This window comes from Triturus cristatus, chromosome 5_2, assembly GCF_964204655.1.
Source record: "Triturus cristatus chromosome 5_2, aTriCri1.1, whole genome shotgun sequence".
Taxonomy (NCBI): domain Eukaryota; kingdom Metazoa; phylum Chordata; class Amphibia; order Caudata; family Salamandridae; genus Triturus; species Triturus cristatus.
In genome coordinates, this window is record NC_140588.1 from 1062598258 (window position 1) to 1062618088 (window position 19831).

The 19831-nt window shown below is 45.2% G+C and overlaps 1 protein-coding gene across 3 annotated transcripts in view; it reads right to left on the reverse strand.

Annotated features, from left to right (window-relative positions):
• Nucleotides 1–19831, reverse strand: part of EDA (ectodysplasin A) — a 1792848-nt gene that overhangs the window by 99143 nt on the left and 1673874 nt on the right. The window contains exon 7 of one of the 3 annotated variants that reach the window (XM_085608342.1): nucleotides 4163–4284. In XM_085608342.1, the coding sequence (XP_085464468.1) occupies nucleotides 4163–4284 (122 nt within the window). Of the gene's footprint in view, nucleotides 1–4162; nucleotides 4294–19831 lie in introns of all 3 variants that reach the window. The other 2 variants (XM_085608341.1, XM_085608340.1) reach the window with 2 other exon arrangements.

Below are 19831 nucleotides of genomic sequence, written 5' to 3' on the forward strand. Positions count from 1 at the left end.
AACTTCAGAGCTCACAGTCGTGGTGCGTTCTAAACACTGAGCATTGAGCCTAACGACACTGCTGGTTTCTCACAGAGCTAGTCCACTCGCCCACCGCTTTCAAATGTTGCCCGCCGTCACTGACCTCTCCCTATCCACACATCTCTGTCCGCACCTTTCTCAGTCCATGCCACAGCCAGATCTCTACTTCTACATAACCTTTCATAGCCCTACCTCTCTCAGCTCACATCTCACAATGCCCCTACACAGTGCTTTAAATGGGGAAAAATAAGTGCAGGTACTCATTAACATGAGCTAGAGGTGTAGTGAGTGGGCGGGGCTAAGGGCAGGGCTAAGGGCAAGACATGATGAAACTTAACAACTTCTATAATTGTTGCAGCACACACCAAAACACATGATAAATGTGTTTATATAAACATAGCAGGTTAACTCATTACACAAAATAAGATGCTATGTCAACATTTCCTTTTTTGCAATAGTTGCACCTTCTTAATGTCATACTGTTAATTGCTGGTGTTTGGCACAATACTATATATTTTTGAGCACGTGAGTAGGAAGAAACTGAAAATATCACTTCTCGCATGTCAACAATCTCAATCCTGTCATCATACCCAGCCTGCACTTCTCCCTTCCCATATCAATCTAAGCCTGACCATCTCTCAACCTGTACTTTTCACTGCACAGACTTCTCTCGTCCAGCTCCTCGCCCAGCCCGCACCCAACCTACAACTAGCGGTCTGCAGCTCTTCCCTCTGAAAGCTTGTGCCTCCCATACCTGTACCTTTGCCTGGCTGCATATTTCTGCCTGCCCGCACCTCTCTTGAATCCCTGCATTGTCTTCTTGCTGGTATAGCTTCCTGTTCCTATATCTCCCTGCCCCTCTTTTTACTTGCCTTAAGTTAAAGCTGCGAGGCTGTGCATCTTCCAGACGGTCCCTCTCCCTCCCCGTACCTCTCTGATCGTACTTCTCCGTGCCTTCACCTCCCTTGATGTAGCTTTCTGTTCCCGCACCTGCGTCGGCCCATTTCTCCACATCCCGCATCACTACCAGCCTGCACCCAGGCTGCAACTCGTCCAATCTGTACCTCCCTCTGCCATTATCACTCACTAACTGCAACTGGGCCTCTTCCAGGCATCGATATCGACATATCGATGACCACAATAGTGGGGTGCATTTTTATTACTATCGACCATTAACTTATTGTATTTGTAGTATATACAGTATGGACTTTAGCAAAATACCATCTACATTTATATAGTATGACAATATACTGTTTTTGGTATATACAAACAATATAAGTGTAGACAACAGAATAGTAAAATACCAGATGCTCAAAATAAAGCCCCTGAGCCTAGCCCTAACTCTAACACGTACCTAATACTCACCCTAACACTTACATGACCATAGAAGAACAGACGATATTGTATTACATCCCCCAGCTTGCATCTCCCCAGTTCTCACCTCTCTCTTTGCCAACACCAACCCTGTCTGTCACTCTTCTTGTCTGTACCTCTCCTTGACAGTACTCCTTCCTTGTACGTCTCACACTGGGCATCAAGGGGATCGCACAACCTCCTTTACCACAAAAAAACCCACAAAGTCTACAACAATAAACACCAGTAACTATGTAGCTGATTACCAACAGAAAGTTGTTTCTGGATAAGGATTATATTTGTGGCATGCTTCATCACTGGTCATTTTACCCGGTTCTGGTAAGACTACATATACTACTAGGACGGACTCGCCCACTGACTGAGGGTGTTTTTTTATAAGATGTTACTGGCTAAAAGGGATCCAGGTTACTAAAACTACATATGTATGAGCCATTACCACTTATTCTCCACTTTCTTTAATCCTATGTAGGGTAACCTTATTGAAAAGAAATTCTTTTGGTTTACCCTAAGGTAATTTTAGTAACCTGGATCTCGATCAGAGGCCAAGACCATCCTGTCAATTTGATCTTACCAGCAGTGGCGGTCAGTGACCCTCAAAGGTGAAGGGTTGGCAAGCCAGTGCCAAACCCAGTGGCAGGCACTGTGATAAATCACAATGCCTTTAGACTCATATTCCAAAGTTTTCAATCATGGCTCGCTGATAGATTTTATAACAGGCCGTGACCAAGAGCTTTGGAATTAAGGATGAAGGCAATGCAAGTTTCTCACAGTGCCGGTCAGTGGGCCAAAAAATAAAAGTTAAAAACGTACTTACTGATGCTTCCTCTTCATCTCGAATCCTCCTGGAGCCTTGGCCAACCCTCCCCAGATCTCAACGCTGCTCTCATGCGGCAGAATAGCAGCATGAGAGCAGCGCTAGGATTGGCTGGTGCGGGCTGCCTCAACGCTCCAGCAGGCACAGGGTGGTTGTGCTTGCTCTCCACCTAACTGTCTTAGACAGCTAGGGGGAGAGGTTTACACTGCGCATGTCAGGCTGATCATCACAACACAGCTGGCCAAAGTGACATGTGAAGTGTAAACTAAACTGGTGGAGTGAGCACCACTCCTCTGCTGCCAGTCAGCAACAGTCCCACCCCTGAACACTGCTCGGGCTGGGAGCAGTGAAAAATAAAATGGTCATTTATTTTATTGTCATCGGGGAGGCGATGCTCCTTTGCCGTAATGGGGTGGCCGCCACTGCTTACAGGACTGAGTAAGGTTACCAATGATGAAGAATGCCACAAATAAGTGGGTGGGTGAGTTTTCCTTATCTAGAAACAACAGTTTCTGTTGTTTCAGCTACATCGTGACTTGTTGGTAATTGTCGCATTGCTTGTGGTTTACAAGTGCATGTATCACAACCTGAACTCAAAGCCAAGCTTCTCCTAGCCACAACTCTCTCTGCCTGCCTGCACCTGTGCCTGATCGCTCCTCCCCCAGTCTCTTTCACCTGTACCTCTCCCAGACAGTTCACCTTTCAATAGCAGTCTCTTTGCCCGCACCACTCACGTCTTGAAGATCTTCTCTGCAGCCCTTCCTGCCCATATCTCTCCCAGCATGACTACTCGCTCGCACCTATCGCAGCCCACACCTTTGCCATCAACACCTCTTTGAGCCCATTCCTTTACCGCCTCCTAGATATCATTTGACGTACATTATAAAGGCTTAGCATTGGCAAAGCAATAGGTCTGACTTCTGACTGACAACGGCAGCCAAAACAACTGAGTTTGTCAATAATGGTTTTAGGGATGGATCGAAAAAGGACCCAAGAACGAAGACTGCAACAATTTTCTTCTGGTTAATGGGCGCATTTGAAATGAACTTTGATGGAAGAAAATAGCGCATAGAAGCTCTGGTTTCTGTGAAAGTGCTTGTGGAAACAAGGAAGAAATTGCAATATTAATTATGGCATAAACGTGCGTAACGAGTGGTATCTCTACGTCATCCTTACATCATTATCCATTCATAAGTACATTTACATCACGTGCACCTCTCCTCCCCTGCCTATTATTTGCAGTAAAGCCACTTATCATCCTTCGTGTTTCTGACCCACAGAGTTGTCTAGCTACTCTGCTACAACGGTGTTCCTGTTTAAAAATATAACTCCCACTTACATTTGAATGATTGGTTTTGAGTTGATGTCAGTGAATATTACTGGCACATAGTTTTTTTTTATCAGTCCCTCTGCCTGTTTTGTTACAGTTGTTTATGTTGCTCTGTGAAACTGCGGTCTTTCGTTTCACAGAATCCCGGACTCTAGCTCACAAGCTTTCTCTGCGAATGTAGACATTGTGGATAAGCATCCAAGCCCAATGCATTATTGTTATTCCGAGTGTTACACTACTGTAATATTACTCTTTGAAGGTGGTAAACCTATTCTAAGCCAATCAGATATTGAAGCACCTTCTCTTTACAAGGAAGACGGCTGCGAGCGGGTAGGTATATGGGTATAATGGGACCGATAAGATGAAGTTCAAATGATTTGACAGTTCAGCTTACTTTTGAAATCAAAGAGTTATTAGAAAGAAGCTGCAACCCCATTTCCTTGTGTTAGGGAAAACATTAAAAAACAAATTTCATCGCACAAAATATAAACAGCTCAAGCACTCAACATACTCAGCAGGCAGAAGATCTCTGCCAGCGACGGCTGCAAGGATCCACAGCCGGCTGGGAATGGTTTTACCTTCAAGATAGGGAAAAGAGGAGTTAGGCCCAAGACCGTACTCACTTCTACCTGACTATAGATGAGGTAGGTGCCGTCCATCAGCACCTCCAGCTCCCCTCTTCGGGGGTGCAGCCTGAACACCTTAGAATTCATGGCGAAGCTCACCCAGTCGTTTAGGACTCCACCTGAAAGATCTCAGTGTGAGAAAATGGCAGTCACTCAGGACATGTCATAACAAGCAGCAAAGCAATAGCAAAAGACACAGAAGCAAAAGAGAAAAAGCATTTTTGCATTCAAAGTACAATTCTCAATGGCTGTCGCATGATAAACCAGGATCCAAGGCTGCTGCTAGGTGTAGGGGCATGAAGTTAAACTATTATCTGGCATAGTAGGTGATCTTCCTTGTGCTTTGGTCTTCGCTTTCTTCTTTCCAACCGCGGTGATCTGCACTTCTCAATCTCAATACTCCATTCAATTTGGGCAAATCATTACCTCCTAAAGATGCACGACATTCACTTTTCTAGGCCAACCATGCCTAAAGGTGGAAGGGCACATAGGAATATGCATGCACTAAATAATCATGAATTGTATGGGCACAAAGCAGTGAGTGTTTACACAGAAACTGAGACCGTTGCCACATAGAGCTCCACATAAAATTGAGCATTCTGTCAGAAATATCACTTTCTATGCAGTGTAACAATACTTTCTTTGTTAAACGTCATTTGATTGAATACAACCAAGCATGCCAACATTTCAAACTAGGAAGGGAGATACTGAAAAAATCGTGGGAGTTTATTTTCCCATTGACTAATATTGAAATAGAGGCAGTCGTAGGCGGTAAATACTTAAAATAAATCAATTTCTAGCTTTATGAACCGTGAGTCTTCTTCTATTTTAAGTCTACCGCCTGAATAGGGATCGTTTGCCTGTATGTACGACAAATGTCTTCTGGGGAAGTCTTGTCTTCAGATTTCAGTTTTCTAGAACTGATAAGCATTTTTAATTGGTGAATCCTATCCTCAAAGTTGCCATCAGAAGACAGAAAATTAGTTTGTGAATTTAGTGAATAGTTAAGAGGTCCCACACTTTTTCAACCTAGCCACTGCCATTAAATACATTCCCCCTGTAGATCCAGAAAATTGTGCACATTACAACCACACCTCCAACATCACACATCAGTCCCACCACATCTGGTATGAGGGCCTGTATCTGCCTAATAAAGTCACTGATTTACTACCAGATCAAGTATCAATTGGCACATATCAATCCTATCTAGTGTGTCTAGTGAACCTACGTACCCCATCACATGTCCTCATAGCCCTATTAACTACTATTAATTCTCCAGCATGGGATCCTACTTAGAGCCTTGTTACGACTTTGGCGGTCCTCCAGCAGCGCCACCACAGCAGTCTGCTGAAGGACCACCAAACCTGTGGAGCGCCCACTTACCGAATTACAAGTTTAATCTTGTTTGGTCGGGCAGTGCTGCGGCGGTCAGCTGTTAGCCTCATAGGAGAGCCTAACATGCAGTCTGGCCCTGTGAGACTGCTGACTGCACGTTCTTGCATGCATGCCACACCGTGCAGGAACTGGGGCTGCAAATCCATGGGGCACAACATGTGCCCCCCGTATGCTCCCCCAGGCTTAGGAGTGGAACGGGCCCTGTAGGGCCCCCTTCGTTGACTCAATGCCACCCTTTTCATGGTGGTCTCACCGCCATGAAAGGGGCGGCAGTTAGGTAACTCATTATAGGCTCGGAGGTACCAGACCACGAACGCCAGCATATTGGAGCCCACTGACTGCTGTTCGACCGCCATCGGATCCTGGATCCCTGACGGATGCAGCAGTTCTGCGGCGGTCCGACCGCCCAAGTTGTAATACTGCAGGCAGGCCCGCAGTGTGGCAGTGGTTGGACTGCCACGGCGAGTACAAGTACTTATGGACTACCGTACTCTTAATAAGACTCTTATAATCCTACATTGTTGAATATTCCCTGGCATGCTGTTGTGAGTCCGCGGAAATCGGGAGAACTGATCGGCCAGTTGAAGGGGTTAAAGCCGTACTGCTGCCTTCTACACAGGCAGGTCTGGAGCCCTTTAACGAAAGCCCCTCGGAGGCGTGGCCTTTGACGTAGTACTCGGCCATCCAATCCGGTGAGGGATCGGACGGAACAAGAGAAGAATCCCCCGCACATATGCAGAAGGAGAATCCCGGGCGAGAGGAGAGTGGAAGCGTGGAAACCAGAGAAGTCAGACGGACGGAAAGAAGACGAGAAAGGAGCTGCGGACCATGCCGAAGACGTCAAGCCAGGAGGCCAACGAAACCGTGTTCCGCCCAGTCACCCTCCAGGAGGAGGGTGGCTTACCAAGGTACGGGCAAAGCTACAGGGGTTCTCAGGGCACGGTAGGGGAGGGTGGTGAATGCGAGGGAGGTCACAGCTGGGTCTTCACGGTGTTGGCGGTTTTTGGTGACTCCTCCTTCTCTCCCTGCTCCCCTGCATTGGAAGCGTCTCGTTATCCCACTGACGTGGTATTATTTTCTTTGTTTTGGTCGCATTCCGGTACCGGGACCACGGACCTGCTGTGAAGCCAGGAAGCCATTACATCTCCAAGGGTCCCAAGGGAGGAAGCTGGTAGAAAAGGGTGCAGCCCAAACCAGAGGAGGACCCTAACGTATCGGACTCAGCAATACGAGTTAATAAACAAACTTGATAAAGCACTCAAATTTGGCCTCATTACTACTTGAGATCCCCCCCACCCCCTAGTAGAGTCCCTCTTACACATGCGTTCTATTTTTTCTTTTATGAATGTTGGTGTTAAGTCTTAGTTACTTAACAGCCTCTGCATGTCATTGGGTCAATAAACGGCCCACAACTCCCAACCGCAATTCTATTACTTACAATATTTTTTGAGTTTAATGGAATTTGTTCTATTATTTCATGCGGTCGAATCTTGCATTATGTTTTCTTTAAGGACTTTGTTTACCAATAGCTCTGTCATGGATATATGCATCTTCAAATTGCTACTGCTGCATCAGAGTAAGCATACAGTCACCTTTCCGATAATTAGTCAAAACTGTGGAAAAAGTTAAAAGGGGGATAAACAATGATTATGGATAGCTCTGCTTGATGCTTCAGTGGTAGCTTGTAGGTCCTTTATTGGGAAATGTAGATTGTTAAAAACTGAACAGGGACATCTCTGTATGCCAAAGGATAGTAGGTCCTTCCACTGGTGAAGATTCAATTGAGTCAACTGCCTCCATAGCTAAGACCACCGAATGCAAGCAGCATTATCCACTCGGAATACTGCACTAAAAAGAAAAACTGTTTACAACTTTAAGTTTCGTCTTCGAGGAGCAAATCTGAATCTTTCAAATTGGCGCTGCTGTTGAAAACCTCATCCAATCAAGAGTTATTATGAAGCCCTTAGATTCCAGAGAGATATTGATACGTAATTCTTCCCGAACTCCTCATCACAACAAAACATCATTCTGCCTCTATGCTGTATAATCTAGTGTGTTTGAGAACTGGTGGACAGAACAGAAAGTTCATTCCCAAAAAATCCTCGTATTCTCCAAGAACAGAAATCCACAAAAAATACCTGGGTTTATTTTCCAAGTATAATTAAATCAACGGCCACACTCGCAGAACCAGCTACAAAACCTAGGAAAGCTCGGACTGTCCCAGAACAAGAGTACACATGACTAGCAGGAGATCCACGTCTCTCTTTTCCAGTCGTTAAAAGCACAATGTTACCAAGCACATCATATACTAATAAATGTTCTGTACGTCATGTAATAGCCCTTGCACACCTAGGGAGATAAAAGTCACTAATATCACAACGTGCCTTCTCTAAGCTTGTATATTAATTGTGGTGCTACTTTATATAATATGGAAAGTGCAAGCCTCTCTAGGAGCATAGAGATTCCACCTCCGGCTTGAGTTTCCAAATGTTAATTCACTAAATTCTCTCAGGTAACTCTGTCATGTAAAAGCCCATATCTCATTAGAATGCACACACAGTATGCGAGAAGTATTCCTTGCATCTCTCTATTACAAGTGTTAGCAGAAATGCGTATCCCAAGCAGGACACACAACACATGTTGCTCAGCAAAGAATACCACATAGACTAAGGTCGCCAAAAATCATCCAAACTGGAGAGTTCCATGTGAACATAAACCGGGTACCCTCTAGATGCTCACTGATCACTTTAACATCTACAAACATCTAACCTTGCTTTCAGACGAGATGAAAGCGTAAAGCACGGAGTATGCGTCTCACAGCATATGAATTTGACTTTTGACAACCACAGTGTGTTCTCCACTGTAAGCAGGCTTTTCAAAACGTAAATATGGAGCACACCCACCCACATACATAAAAGCAGTTAACAAGCATATATCATCTTGTAGAATAGATCCTTGCAGGATGAAAGAAAACATGCAAGGCAGTCATCCCTGGCTCGCAGACCAGACACATAGGATTCACAATATGAAAGGAACACAAAGCACCAAAATCTCGTTCCAGGTATCACTGCATTCCAAGAAATTGGTGGAAATAGCTGTAATGTGATAATTTTTTCTCCTTGCCGAAATTGATTTTTATAGATAGGCAAGAGTCCATAAGGTTACCAGAACATGCTTCCTGGTCTCAGAGAAAGATATGTTTGCAGCCCATTTCAGGCCATGAGGTGGTCAACCACAAAAAGTGGAAAATATGATACATGAATTTATGTGACATATGTAGAGCATGCCTAGCTAGTGGGAATGCAGGACAATGGTAACCGCAATGAGATTCAGCATCAAGGTTGGAATTGCTTCTGCTTGATATGAACTAGATTCATGTCCATTTTGAGTGCACTAGATGTAGGTGCACTTCAGCTTGAAGGTGTAGCATGTTCTTCTTTCAGGATCTGCATACAGTCTTGAGACATTCTAGGGGATTATTATAGAAGACCTTACTTGCAAAACAGCCAGGTACAACAATGTCAGGCATCAGCTCCTCCTTTTTCATGGTGCCTGATTATTTCAAGAAATACATATAGTCTGCAGGTTTTCAGGGTCCCAACTTGGATGCTTAGAGGAAGTCATTCTGGAATGTGAAAGTAGACCACCTGGAAGTCTACTGACACAGTCAATTGCCTTTACGGACAGATCAAGGTAGCAGATGGATATCGACATTTTGTAACCTTCTCTATTAATTTGTTAGACAAATCTTATATCCTTAATAGGTCTCAAGCCTCCAACTAAGGATTTTTGTGTAAGAAAGTACCATTGATTTCCTACATTCTGTCTGCTGCACATGATGGAAAAGGATAAGTTACTTACCTGTTATCCTGGTTCTTTTCCAGGGGTATACTCATCAAAGTCATAAGCACTGAATAAGCCCCACCCATGTGCGGGGACCCCGGAGCACATACAACAAGCATTGGCATAGCCAATAGGTCTCGCCTTTGGGACCTTATAAGTGTTTAGCCATGCAACAGTTGCATAACTAAACACTTATAAGGTCCCAAAAGTGAGACCTATTGGCTATGCCAAGCGGCCGCTAAAGTGAAAGTAATTGCGGTAAAAGTGGTGCACGCGCCCGCGCACATGCACTGTAGCTCTAGGCTGGCCTGGTAGCACTTTTTGGAGCTCTCACAAAATGTCTCGCCAGACCAGCACATGCGCTGGGTCAGGCGAGACCTAAAAATACATATATATGTGTATGTTTAGCTAAAAAAGTACTGAGTACCTTCAAACATACATGTATACATATATAAACATGCAGACCCAGCATAACTCAAATAGGCTACTATGTCAATATTAATTTTCATTAAACTGAAACAATTCCCAATTCCATATATAATTTCTGTAAAAGAGAACATGCACTTCAATAATGTTCAAACACAGCGCTTTATTTTCAGAGAAAAAGGCATGCAATAGCAGGCAATTAGCCCATAGACTGCATCATATGAAAAAACATCACAGTACTAAAAAAACTGGCACCCTGCCTTTAAGAATTCCAAGAATCTGGACACCGTGCCTTTAAGACCTCCAGGAGCCCCCTGCTCCCATCATGCACCACAGGTGACAGTTAGGTCAGTTGTGTTTTACGGTGTACTAACATATAAGAAATAGGACATTAGGTGCAAAACGCTACTATACTGTCAATACTCGTCCGGGAAGGCGAGAGGGTTATGACTTTGATGAGTATACCCCTGATAGAGAACTAGGATTACAGGTAAGTAACTTATCCTTCTCTTCCAGGGGATACTCATCAATAGTCATAAGCACTGAATAGAATAGCAAGCCCATACCCACTTTTCCGCGGACGAGTAACAGTATAGGTACAGCAAAGATGACACTTTAAGGATGAATTATCCAAACAGATTTCTTAACGAGGCTTGCTAAAACTGAGCATCCGCCTGCTAGTGAGAGTCCAAACAGTAATGGCGAGTCAAAGTGTGCACTGATTGCCATGTGGCAGCTTTACAAATCCCTGCAATAGGTACATCTCTAAGGATAGCTGTGCCTTTCCCCTGGTATGGTGAGCCTTTGGTTTGCCTGGGAGGGACTTGTTGGCTAACTGGTAAAACAAAGTGATACAAGAGACTATCCATCTCGAGATGGACTGTTTGGAAGTTGCACAGCCAGTATTTATGGAACCATAGCTGTGTTACGTGGCTGAAGCCATTCGTGTGCGTGTGGAGAAGTGTAATTGTAATTGCTGCTGCTATCGCTGCTATTGCGTGTTTGCACATTATCTGAAAATCGAAATAAAGCAAACGGTGTTCAGAAAGTTTTTATTAAGATTGATTGCCCTGATTTTACAAAATTTGAACTATTGCGTTTTAAAATTGCACTGTCCTGTATAAAATTGTACTGACCTTCTAAAAACCGAAATAACCTGAATCGATCAACACTTAGCTAACAAAGACGCGGTGCCGCCGGTTAGAGCGAGCCCACCACTGAAGGGTTAGCGGTCCAGTTCTCTGCTCCCCAGACCTCAAATAGCGCTCTGGAGCAACCACGCAGCGGGCGCGCCAACGGCGCACCGAAGGCGCGATAAAGGCAAGCCCGTCTGCGCCCGTCGGCGCCAGGAGTGCGGCCAGCGCCAGGACCCCTGGTCCGGCCCCCATCCATAAATATACTAAAAATCAACTGGAGGATTTACTGATTGGTAAGTGCGCGCCCTGCAGCGTCTGGGAAGGGGGAATAAAAATGAGCTCATACATTTGTAGGGGTTGCGGGTATCGCTTTGATCGATTAGCAGGGGGTATAAGGAAAGATTCTATTTTACCAGATCTAGGCCGTAAAGAGCATTATGAAGGTAAAGAAGGCCAAGATGGACAACAACACTTTCCTCAGGGACTAGGAGGCAAAGATACCCTGGGGAAGGACAAGATAAGTAGAAAGTCAACACAAACTTTGTCCTGTATATTATTAAATACCCGATCACTTGTAAAACATAAATATCAACTAGAATGCCTACTTCAAACAGAAAATCCGGGCATAACTTTTTTAACTGAGACATGGACGGATGCCAGCTCAGACCCACATTGGAACATGGCCCTCCCCCCCGGCTACTCAATGGTACAACATGACAGGGCAGAAGGTAGAGGTGGTGGTGTAGCAATAATATATAGAGACAATCTAAAATTGCGCCATGAGGTCGTAACTACGCTTCCATCTGAGACACTAATGTTCTCTTTCAAACTTAGTGACTCCTTCACCTTTAGAGGGCTATTGGTATATAGACCGCCGGGACCAAGGTTGGGGTTCTCGCAGGCCATTCTAAATTTTTTAGAGTCAAGTTTGGACTCCCGAGTACCTTAATATTATAGGAGATTTTAATTATCACCTTGAACTAGAGACCGATCCAGATACAGTTAGCTTGGTGGACAACCTGGCAGCATATGGACTCTCCCAAATTGTATTGGAACCTACGCACTTGGCTGGCCATACTTTCGGATGGGATCTTTACAAACCAGTCAGGTATAAAAACCATTAAAACATTGCCACTGCCTTGGACTGATCATAGAGCTGTTGTTTTTGAGGTAATAAATAAATATTACACACTGCCTCAACCCCTCTCCGTTTGGAACTTGCAGGTGCTGCAATGGAATAAGATAGAAAAGGCCGACTTGGAACAGGCTATAAGCTCAAATCCACTCACTCTAAGTAGTGATAATGATATAGCAGCTAGTCGATTTGACAACTGGATTGCAACAGCTGTAGACAAATTGGCCCCCGAAGTTAACAAAATGAGTAGAAGAGTTACGCCAACGGCACCCTGGTATAGTCCAGAGATAAAAACAATAAAAATGAAGTGTAGACGGACAGAACGAGTTTGGCGAACAGACTACAGTTTAGAGCATAATGTATTATACAATCAATGTTTGGAGGAATACAAACAGGCAATTGTAAAAGCCAAAAGGACTTACTTTACGGCCAAAATAAGCAAGGCGACTCATTCCTCAAAAGAATTGTTTAAAACTGTACACACACTGGTTACCCCCCAACACTCAGGTAAATTTATACCCGACCAAGCTTTTTGCAATATAATGGCCGACTTCTTCCAAAATAAAGTACAAGTGATATACGATGATCTTTCTAACTCAGCGAAGAGTAGGCCAGATAATAACTCCTTAAATTTAAATGTCTGGGCAACAAATAGCAGACTGGGCTGCTTTACGGCACTTAATGTTGAGGAGGTCAATGACCTCCTGATATCTACCAAATCCGGTTCACCAAACGACCCATGCCCCCCAACTATTTTTCATCTGGCCTCGGAGGTCATTAGCACATATCTTACCCCTCTTTTAAATCAAGTTCTGGAAAGTGGCAAATATCCTGAGGCATGGAAAAAGGCCTGTATAAGGCCAATCCTAAAAAAAACGACCTCAGATCCACTTGAACCGAAAAATTATCGGCCAATCTCCCGATTATCGTTACCAGCAAAGATTCTGGAAAAGGACATAAATAAGGAGTCAATTCAGTATCTAGAAGATAATTCCTTGCTGCATTGTACTCAACATGGATTTAGGCCTTGTCATTCGACAGAAACAGCGCTGGTACTGGCAACTGAGGAGATTCGAAGGACAGTAGATGGGGGTAGTAGAGCAATTCTGGTCCTACTAGATCTGTCGGCGGCGTTCGACACTGTAAACCATACGTTGTTGGTGCAATGGCTGAAAGAGACAGGGATGGAGGATACTGCATTAAACCTACTTTCCTCTTTTTTGGATGCCAGACAGCAAAATATACACTGGGAGAACATGCGGTCTGGAATGTTTCGACTCCCATGCGGTGTTCCGCAGGGGTCTGCCTTATCTCCGACCCTTTTTAATATATACGTTGCCCCGCTAGCTAATTTGGTCAGGAAACATGGATTTTCATTAATCATGTATGCCGATGACTCTCAGCTTACTATTTCAGTTGCTGAATCTTTAGATACAGTAGCTATCGGCTTCCATGACTGTCTGACGGACATTATGCACTGGATGAGTTCAAATTTCTTGAAAATAAATACCGATAAAACCGAGGTCCTTGAATTTGGTAAAGGACCATCGGTATGGAATACTAGCTGGTGGCCTGAGTTTGTCCTACCCCCGTTGCTAAGGTTAAAAATCTAGGGGTGACGCTAGCCAAGCAGCTTAATCTATCCGCCCACATTAATCAATTAACTTCCTCTTGCTTCCTCCTTCTAAGAACTTTGAGGAAAATATTCCCGTTTATAGCAACGGAGCTTCAAAAAACAATTGTAGTTGCACTTTTTCTATCTAAATTAGACTATTGCAACGCTCTCTTTGTGGGAATTGATAAAGCACAGGAGAGGAAGCTTCAGTCACTTCAGAATGCGGCGGCTAGATTGCTTATGAACATTCCTAAGGGCCGCCCCACCTCACAGGCCATCAAAACTCTACACTGGCTTCCAGTCCATCAAAGGGCTAATTTCAAAGCCCTGTGTCTAGTACATAAGGCCCTCTATGGAGGCATTTCCGGGGAAGTAGGGAAACTCTTTACAAGTTATCTCGGAAGCACTTGTCTGTGTCCCAAAAACACGGAAGGTCAGATGGGGAGGCCGCACACTATCCTTTTGTGCGGCAAAATAATGGAACCAGATGCCATACCTTCTGCGCTGTCAACCGAACCGGATACGGTTCAGGAAGGAATTAAAAACCTGGCTTTTTGGGAAAAATTAAACGCACACTTAGGGAATTATATTCACGTTTCATGGTTAGCGCCAAGACGCCACGGCATTCGCGCACTTTACAAATAACACTTCAAATCAAATCAAAATAGTTTCCAAACAGGCAGTCTGATTTTCTCAACGCCTTGGTCTTGTCTAAGTAGAATTTCAGAACCCTCTTAAGGTCTAGTGAATAAAGAGATCTCTCCGGAGGGTTCGAAGGATTAGGAAAAAATGTAGGCAGAATGATGGACTGATTAATATGAAAATCCGAGACCGCTTTAGGTAGAACACTCAGGTGGGTTCTAAGGACCACCCTGTTCGCATGAAAGATGAGATAAGGCTCTTTGCAGCACAGAGCTTGAATCTCACTCACTCTGCGAGCAAAGGTGATGGCTACTAAAAAGGCAGTCTTCCATGACAAATGCTGCAGAGAGGCTTTGTGAATAGGTTCAAATGGGGCACCCATTAATCTAGCAAGTACTATGTTAAGCTGCCATGGTGGAGACGGAGCTCTGATCGGTGGGTAACCCTTTTTTAACCCCTCAAGAAAATCCTTAACCACAGGAAGTTGTTAAAAGGAAACCTGCATAGGGGACTTTCTGTAAGCTGTGATAGCTGCTAGATGGACCTTTATTGAAGAAAATTGAAGGCCTGTTTTGGCCAGGTACAGCAAATATGGTAAAATCACTATCAATGCACCATAAGTAAAATCGCTTTCCATTTGAAAGCATACAATTTTCTGGTGGAAGGCCTTTTTGGTTTCTTTAAATATGTTCATACAGTCTGAAGGCAAGTCTAAGTGCCTGTATTGAAGGACTTCAGGAGCCATGCCGTCAATCTTAGAGATGAGAGGTTGGGGTGGAACACCTACCCACCGTTCTTGGATAGTAAGTCTGGCCGGCACGGTAACCTCCAGTGTGGAACCTCCGATAATTGGAGGCGATCGGATACCAACACTGACTAGGCCATTCTGGCGCGATCAGTTTCATTCTGGTCTTGGCCCTGTAGAACTTGTTGATCACCAGCGGTTTCAGTGGAATTGGAGGAAAAGCGTAAAGTAATGTCTGAGACCATTTTATCAAACGTGCATTCCCTCTGGAACCTGGATGATTAGATGGGGCATTTTGCACTTGCCGCGTCTGCAAACAGGTCGATGTCTGGAACTCCCCATTGGTGGAAGTCCTGTGCGATGTCGTCATTTAGCACCAAGTCGTGAGCTTCATACAAAAACTTGTCTTAAGGAATCTGCCTGGACGTTGAGAGTTCCTGGGAGATTAATCACCGTAATGGTCAGCTTCCTTGCAAGAAGCCATTTCCAGATGATCTGAGCCTCCAGAGACAGAGAGGTCTCGACCGGGGTCCCCCCTGTTTGTTCAGATAATGCATTGCTATGGTATTGTCTGTCTGAACCAACAGGGAACATGAGTGGAAGGACGGAAATAGTGATTTGAGTGCTAGATGTACTGCTCTCAGTTCCAAGAGGTTGATGTGGCACCCTTGTTCTGTCTCTGACCAGAGTCCTTGAACCTGAAGGGGGCCCATTGAGCCCCCAACCTTGCAGGGAAGCATCTGTGATGATTGTCCTGGTGAAAAGGAACTCCCTTCAGCAGATGTGATCACTTCATCCACCATCTCATGGAATTCTTGGCTGACTGCGCGTGAAAAATAAAGTTCTCTCAGCGACCTGATCTCTGTGACCACTGGTCCTCCATAGGGTGCTGCAGAGGACGCATGTGTAGTCTGTCATTTGGTATGATGAAGATGCAGGAAGCCATTGAGCCCAGAAGCGAGGACACTCTTCCGACTGTGGGATGCTGAGATCGGAGAAGATTGCAACATTTTTTGTGGATGGAGGATAACCTCTCCTCCGAAGGACACACGCTTGCCCTTGCGGTATCCAGAGAAGCACCCAGGTAGTGGATCTTTTGGGTCGGGTTAAAGATCGACTTCTTGTAGTTGACTTGTAGGCTCAGATTGCTAAGCACTTGCATGCAGTATGAGTGATGATTCTGAAGCAGAGTGGGTGACGTGCTCTTTAGCAGCACGTCTTCCAGATACGGAAATATGAATATCCTTTGTTTCCGAAGGAAAGCCGCTACCAATGCCATGTATTTCGAGAACGTGCGGGGAGCTGATTTGAGTCAAAACAGAAGGACTTTGAACTGCAAGTGCTGGAGCGCTACCTGAAAACGCAGGAATTTTCAAATGCTTCCTGGAAATCGGAATGTGAAAATAGGCGTCCTGCAGGTTATGGAGCACATCCAGTCTCCTTGGTGTAGTTGAAGAAAGATTTGGTGCAGTGCTAACATCTGAATTTTTTTTTTGCGGGTGAATTTGTTCAAAATCCTCGGGTTGAGTATTGGTCTGTACTCTTTGGTAGGACCTCTTTTCTGTACCAGAAAGTACCGGGAATAGATACCCAGCCTTCGTTGCAGAGAAGGAACTGCTTGTATAGCATCCTTCTGTAGCAGGCTGTTCACCTCCGCTTGCAACAAGTGCTTTTTCTGGAAAAACCTCTCTCGAGGCAGGACTGATGGAGTTGGGACTTTAAATCTGGGCAAATAACCCTTTTGCATAACATTCAGCATCCACATGTCTTTTGTTATCTTTCTCCACTCGTCCAGGTGAAACATAATCCTTCCTCCCACCGGAGTGGGTAACGGGGATAGGGGAAGCCAGAGTTCATTGCTTTACAGATTGTTTTGCTGCGGAATGTGTTTGTCTCACAGCTCCCCTTCCTCGACCAGGTCTTCGCTGATGGTAGTGAGACCTGGGTCGACCAGTGAGGGGTTTGAACCCTCTGCCGGAAATAGCGACATTTGTATGGTCGGTACTTACGCAAACACTCCTTCTGTTTCTCCAGACTGACAGCCTTTAGAGTGTCCGACTCCGCTTTCATTTTGAACATCTCGTCATCTGCATGAGATCCAAATAGAGAAGTGCCATTGAACGGAAGGTTTACAATTCTCCTTTGCGCATCAGGCTTCAGACCAGTGAGGCGCAACCAGACTGAGCATCTGGCACAGATACCATGGGAGTAGCCATGCACAGTCAGATCCGCTTCGTCCGCAGCTGCACTATTGACCTGGTTTGCAACCAAGCCCCCTTCCTGCAAGACTCTCTGAAAATCCTGTTGGTCTTCTTTAGGCAGATTCTCAGTGAATCGGGCCAAATTGTCCCATAGAGACCTGTCATACCTCCCCAGAAGAGCAGAGGCACTAGCCACCTTCATTACGGATGCAGAAGTGTTGCACATACTTTTGCCCAACGAGTCCATGTTTTTACTATCCTTCTCCAAAGGAACTGTGGAGGATGTTGCTGCCGGATGTCTTTTTCTGGCAGCCGCCACTAGGACCGAATCTGGAGGGGGATCCGATCAAAGGAACAGAGGGTCCTGATCCGGGGCCTTGTACTTCTTTGAAGTACATGGGGGAGCTGAACCCACTGTAGCCGGAGTCAGAAAGATCTGCATCGCTGGTTCCAGCAGACCCGGAACCAAAGGAAGTAGGGGCATCACCGAGAATCTGTGATCCAGGGTTTTAAAAATGATTGACGAAAAAACAGTTGGTGCCGACATGTCAATGTTCAATTTGCTGCAAACCCGGCACAGCATCTTATTAAAATTTCCAATGTCATCAATTGGAGACACTCTGGCTGGAGGTGTAGCAGACAATGTTGGTGAATAGTCTCTCATAGATGATCTTGAGGACGTGGACGAAGACGGAGACCACCGTCTCCTTTTTGGAGTGGAAGAAGGGCGAGATGCAGATCATCCACGTGGTGTCCTGGATCATGAACATCGAATCGACGGAGATCTAGCTCTCCTTGGAGACCTGTGTAGATGCCCTCATAGATGCAGTAGGCGGAGGACCTGCAGAGACTCTGGAGGGAGAGTATGTTCTGGAGAATTTCGAGCCAGGACTTCTGTGTGGAGCCTTCCAGTGCTGCATACTCTCTAGCCACCTTGGAGTAAGATTGACAGGGGAGTCTGATCTTCTGCAACCGGAGAACCCTCCGGCGTGATTTGCACAATATTAATGCCAGGAGAAGATGACACTTCCCTCAGCGTGGACCGTATGGACTTCGACCTCTGCCTTTCTAGCACTTCCACCGCTGACGCCGATGGATTTCCTTCTCTCGACGTCGAACATTGACCTCTTGCCGACTACACTGATTGTGCCACTTTCGACGTTGACCGATTCAGCGGCGAGTTATTTGGAGATTCACGTCCGTGTGACGATGCCCTCGACGTCGGTCCCCTCGACACCGACTGTCTGTGGGACTGTGGGGGAGTCCTTGATGTCGACCACCTGTATGCCTGCGGCAGAGTCTTTGACGTCGATCCTCTCGACGCCGACTTTGCCAGTTGTGACGGCGGCAGAGATTTAGACGTTGACAGGTGCCTCAACGTTGACGGATGCTTTCTCATGTTTGGACCTCGACTTAGGTCTCTCAGGACCACCATACTATAAGCCCGAAGTAGTATACCTCGACGTCGACTTATGTTTTGGCAACAGAGGTTCTAGCCGATTCGACGGCGATCTGTCCCTCGACGTCGTTGCATGCCTAGCCTGATTTTCTGACATTGATCTCGATGCTGATGGTGAACAATCAGGGATCTGCTTCCTTTTTAATGTTGGAGAAGCAGATTGATGTGGTTTTCTGTGTCTTTTTGCCTGTGAGGAGGGCTCTGTAAAAGCAGGATTACTCTCAAGTCCACTTTTGGAAGTTCCTTTTCCTCTCTCAAGTAGGGCATGCAGCTTCATTTTCTCCCTGTCCCGATGAGTCCTTCTGGGGAATTGCTGGCAGTAATAACATTTCTTTGGATTGTGTGAAGATGGTAAGCACACAATACAGACAATGTGGGTCTGATTTTGCCATTTTCTTCCCACAGGAGGAACATTTGTTTAACAAAGCTGGTATTTCTGACAGAAAATAGTTCTCAAAATTGACAGAAACAACTGGAAAAGTTGCCAGCAGTCACAAAACGTCATGTAGAGATGAAATAAACCAATTTCTGACTAGAATAATCAAAAATTGACGAGCTCAATGCTCCAGGATCCTCACAGGAGCCGGAAAAAAGAACTGAACTAACTGTCACCTGTGGTGCATGATGGGAGCAGGGGGCTCCTGGAGATCTTAAAGGCATGGTGTCCAGGTTCTTGGAATTCGTAAAGGCAGGGTGCCAGTTTTTTAGTACTGTTTCATATGATGCAGCCTATGGGCTAATTGCCTGCTATTACTTTGTCTCTTCTTCCTACTTCAATCAACTATTCAGGGTGTCGCAACACCCAGGTGTCCCCAGCAAAGGGCAGACATTGACAAGCGGATCTTAAACACCCCTCTAACTACCATACACCCCTCAACTATAAAACACACATTCAAACTTATGCTCAATAATACTTGCTTTGCAGTCCTCCACATAACAGGAGTTGCATACATCTTCACCTATCACAAGCTTGATGTCCTCTTCATCGCAGAAACATGTCACCCCCCAACACACTTGTGCATCTTAAATGCCCTTCTTCCCACAGGCTACACCATCCGCTGTGTGGACT